The sequence below is a fragment of the Pteropus vampyrus genome, unplaced genomic scaffold, assembly GCF_000151845.1.
Source record: "Pteropus vampyrus isolate Shadow unplaced genomic scaffold, Pvam_2.0 Scaffold282, whole genome shotgun sequence".
In the NCBI taxonomy this organism is placed as follows: Eukaryota; Metazoa; Chordata; class Mammalia; order Chiroptera; family Pteropodidae; genus Pteropus; species Pteropus vampyrus.
This window is the reverse complement of record NW_011889063.1, coordinates 258,697-262,056: the sequence shown is the minus strand read 5'-3', so window position 1 is coordinate 262,056 and position 3,360 is coordinate 258,697. Positions and strand designations below refer to the sequence as shown.

Genomic DNA, 3,360 nt, shown 5'->3' with positions numbered 1-3,360 from the left:
CTTTTCTGTAGAACTTCGTGATCTAGTATGTTCTTCCTCTGAGTCTTTGTGCCCCTTAAATGTCCCTCGTTTTGGCCTGAGAACTGATTTCCCTGGTGGTGTCGGCTGTTCTTTCTGGCAGTGCGTCTGGGGGAGGGCAGCGCGGGGCTGGGCTGCGCTGATGAACTTGGGGGGTCGGGTTTAGCCCCAGATCGGAGACCGTTTCATCCTCACCCACACACACGGCCAGCACAACGTGCCGTTCCGAGTTGTTAAACACAGGACTTGAAGACACTTGTGCAGCAGTCTCAGTGGAGAATGATTTAATTATTTTCATCTTTCTATTAATCTTTTACCTTTGTATCATCTGTAGCTGAGTCAAAGCAGTTTTTTATGTTTTAGGCTTCTTTTTAAGCAAATTTTAATTCTTTTTAGATTGCTTGCTTAAGTTTTCTTAAAAAAGTTTTTTTCTTTATACCCATAATGGCTAAAATAACACATGATGAAGTCATACAATTATAGTAGCAGATACAACTGGTGTCGATGAAGTTTAGAGCAAATACAGCTGCCTGTAAGTGTAAACTCCACTGGCGGTGGGGATGGTGTCAGGTGTTCTGGGAAGTGGCCCACCGGCTTCAAGGGCTCGGTGTGCTGAGGACGTGGGAGGCGCGTTTCAAGGAGAAAGCAGACCAGTCCTTGCTCCAGAGCATCAGGTGAGTGCAGATTTGTTAAGAGATGGTGAATTCTGTCTGCTATGGCCGACCTTATCCGAGCATGGACACCATTGTGTGGCAGGGCGTCTCCACTAAGAGTCTGCCCTGGGAAAGCCTGACGTAGCTGTGAGCCGTAGCTGTGAGCCGTTGTGTAAGGGAAAGATGAGTTACATGTTGTCTTTGCTTGAGTTACTCTTTTCTATAAGTAAAAAGTAACTTTAAAAGCAAATGTAATCGAGTTAAACACGTGGAAATGAAGTGTTATATTTTCAGGTCTTGGTTTGCGTGGGATCTTGTGGGTGAAAATAACCAGTTGTGTTTTTGGAGAAAGAACGTTGGACTAAGCGTCTAGGAAACTCAAAGCAGCTTCGGCTTGAGCATAGGGCTGCCCTTTAACTAGTGTCTGCCCTTTCAGATGACCTTTGGGTGGTTTCCAAAACGATCGACTTTGAGTTGGACACTTTCATTGCGTGCAGCGCCTTCTTCGGACCGTCATCCACCAATGAGGTGGAGCTGCTGCCTTTGAAAGGTTATTTCCCCTCCAGCTGGCCCACTAACAGTGAGTCCCGTGTGCCCGCCGTGTCGTATGACACTGTATGTTAACGAATGACAGTCACGAGATGCAGCGTGAGCCAGAACCCTCACTCTGACGGGGGTGGTTTGGTTGAACCCAACAAACTGCACGTGGTGTGTTTCTGGAAGCCGCGTGCGCACGCGGCCGCATCCAGCCCCGGGGGCCAGCAGCCAGCTCACGCCCGGACTGCCCTCACTCGTAAATGAAAAACGTGTCAGTGAGAATTTTCTCAATTTCTCGTATCAAGTTTTTCAATTAATTTCACTCTCTTGGTGTATTATTCTGATAGGGTACATTTAGTAAACAAACCATTTATTTTTACATCAAAAAGGTCTCAGATTTTGAAGAGATATTCGGGAGCAGTTTGCAGGAGGGCGAGGTTTTTGTCCTGAAGGCGTTTCACTGGGAAGCTCTTAGTTAATACAGCACCTGGCCAGCCTGAGGGCTGTGAACCCCTGGACTTCTCCATGCAGTCAGTGTCTGGAAGAATTTCCCATGGTTGACTTTGGCTCATAACTAATTAAAGACGCAGCATTTAAGGATTCATTCAAGTACTTCATATACTTTTTTTCACTTATGATTTTTGCTATCAGATCCGGGTAAACCTAGTCAACCAGCTTGAGTCCAGTAAGCCTAGTTAAGTGAGAGTTTGTCGCTTTAGGTGCATCTTTTCATGTTTGTTGCACTTAATTGCTCACCAATAGCAGCATTCTAATTTTCTGCTTTCCACATACTTGTATAAAATAATTGAGAAAGAAATGCAAGAAAATGTTCAGAAATCACACAGGCCCCACGGCGCAGCCCACGGCAGCACGCTGACTGGAGGGCATGCCGGGGCCAAGCAGTGTCGCCAGACGCTGACGTAGCCGTTCTTGTCCATTAGCTGACGTGTGGAGCCCAGACTGACCAGCTGTGCGGTCCGTGGCACCCACAAAAAGTGTGAAGGAGCAGGGGACACAGTGGCTCAGTGATGGAGGGATCTCTGCGTGTGCATAGTTTATTTTATGTCGCGGGATTAACTCAGTTTTGAGGTCATGCAATAAAGTCATTTGGGGCCCACTTCATTTACGTGCGCTGCCTGCCTCTGCTCCCCACAGCAGTGGCCCACGCGCTGCTGGTCTGCAATGCCAGCACGGAGCTGGCCGCCTTGAGGAACATCGAGGACTTTAACCCGGCTGCCCTGCCTCTGACGCGCCACCTGCTGGCAATGTGCGTGAGTCGCCGTCTGCCCTGGGATCATGGGTGTGCAGACGCGGTTAACACGGCCGAGAAAGCACAGTGAAAGTCTGTCACACACGTTGCCGACGAAACCCTAATTACCCTTCAGAGACCTTGTCAGCAGCGGAAAGACCTGGGGAGAGCGTGTGGTTCCCACCAGTCCCCACTCACCATCTGCCGCCCGTCTGCTGTGGCCGGAGCTGCTGTGAGCTCCACCCTTTGTCAGGGAGTCATTTCTTCACGATCTTTTGAGTATTTCTAAAATTTTTTTTTTATTCATCTGTATTTTATGCCACAAATTATTTAACAGAATCATTTACGATATCAAAGTATCATGTGTACCCCTTAAGTTTACAGTGTTATATGTCAAACGTATTCAATTAAGAATTTCTAAATAATCATTTTACAGCCTGAATTTAGTATGTATGTTGATACTAATTTTATTCTTGACATAACAGATCTCATTTTTAATTTCTCAAGCACCACGCCCCATTTAAAAAAAATTGGAAATGATATTTTATTCATTAAAATGACAGAAAAGGTGGAGTTTCTAATTTGGAATGTAATGGTCCAACTGGTGGTATTTGCCTCACCACAGAGAAGTCCTAGGTGAAAAAAATCCATAGAATTCCGTTATTTTTCTACTTTTAAATAAATTCAGTATAGAAGTAAAACCAGTTTATCAGTTTTACTGGAAACGGAGGCCGGGTTAATTTCTACGCCAGCTTTTATGGTAGAGCGTGGACTTACTAGCTGAGTGCTTTTGTGGGGGAAACAATGTTTCCTGGGTGCCCATTTTGGGAGATCATATCCTCGTGCTGTGACAGTCACATCGGGTAATACGTGGAGCCCAAACGCGGTGCGCCCCTTGGGTGG

At 46.3% G+C, this 3,360-nt stretch overlaps 1 protein-coding gene across 1 annotated transcript in view; it reads left to right on the top strand.

Moving 5' to 3' along the window:
* Nucleotides 1-3,360, top strand: part of ZGRF1 (zinc finger GRF-type containing 1) — a 53,778-nt gene that overhangs the window by 33,646 nt on the left and 16,772 nt on the right. Inside the window, exons 12-13 of the mRNA XM_023520861.1 lie at nt 1,108-1,251; nt 2,364-2,544. Of these exons, the coding sequence (XP_023376629.1) occupies nt 1,108-1,251; nt 2,364-2,544 (325 nt within the window). The remainder of the gene's footprint in view (nt 1-1,107; nt 1,252-2,363; nt 2,545-3,360) is intronic.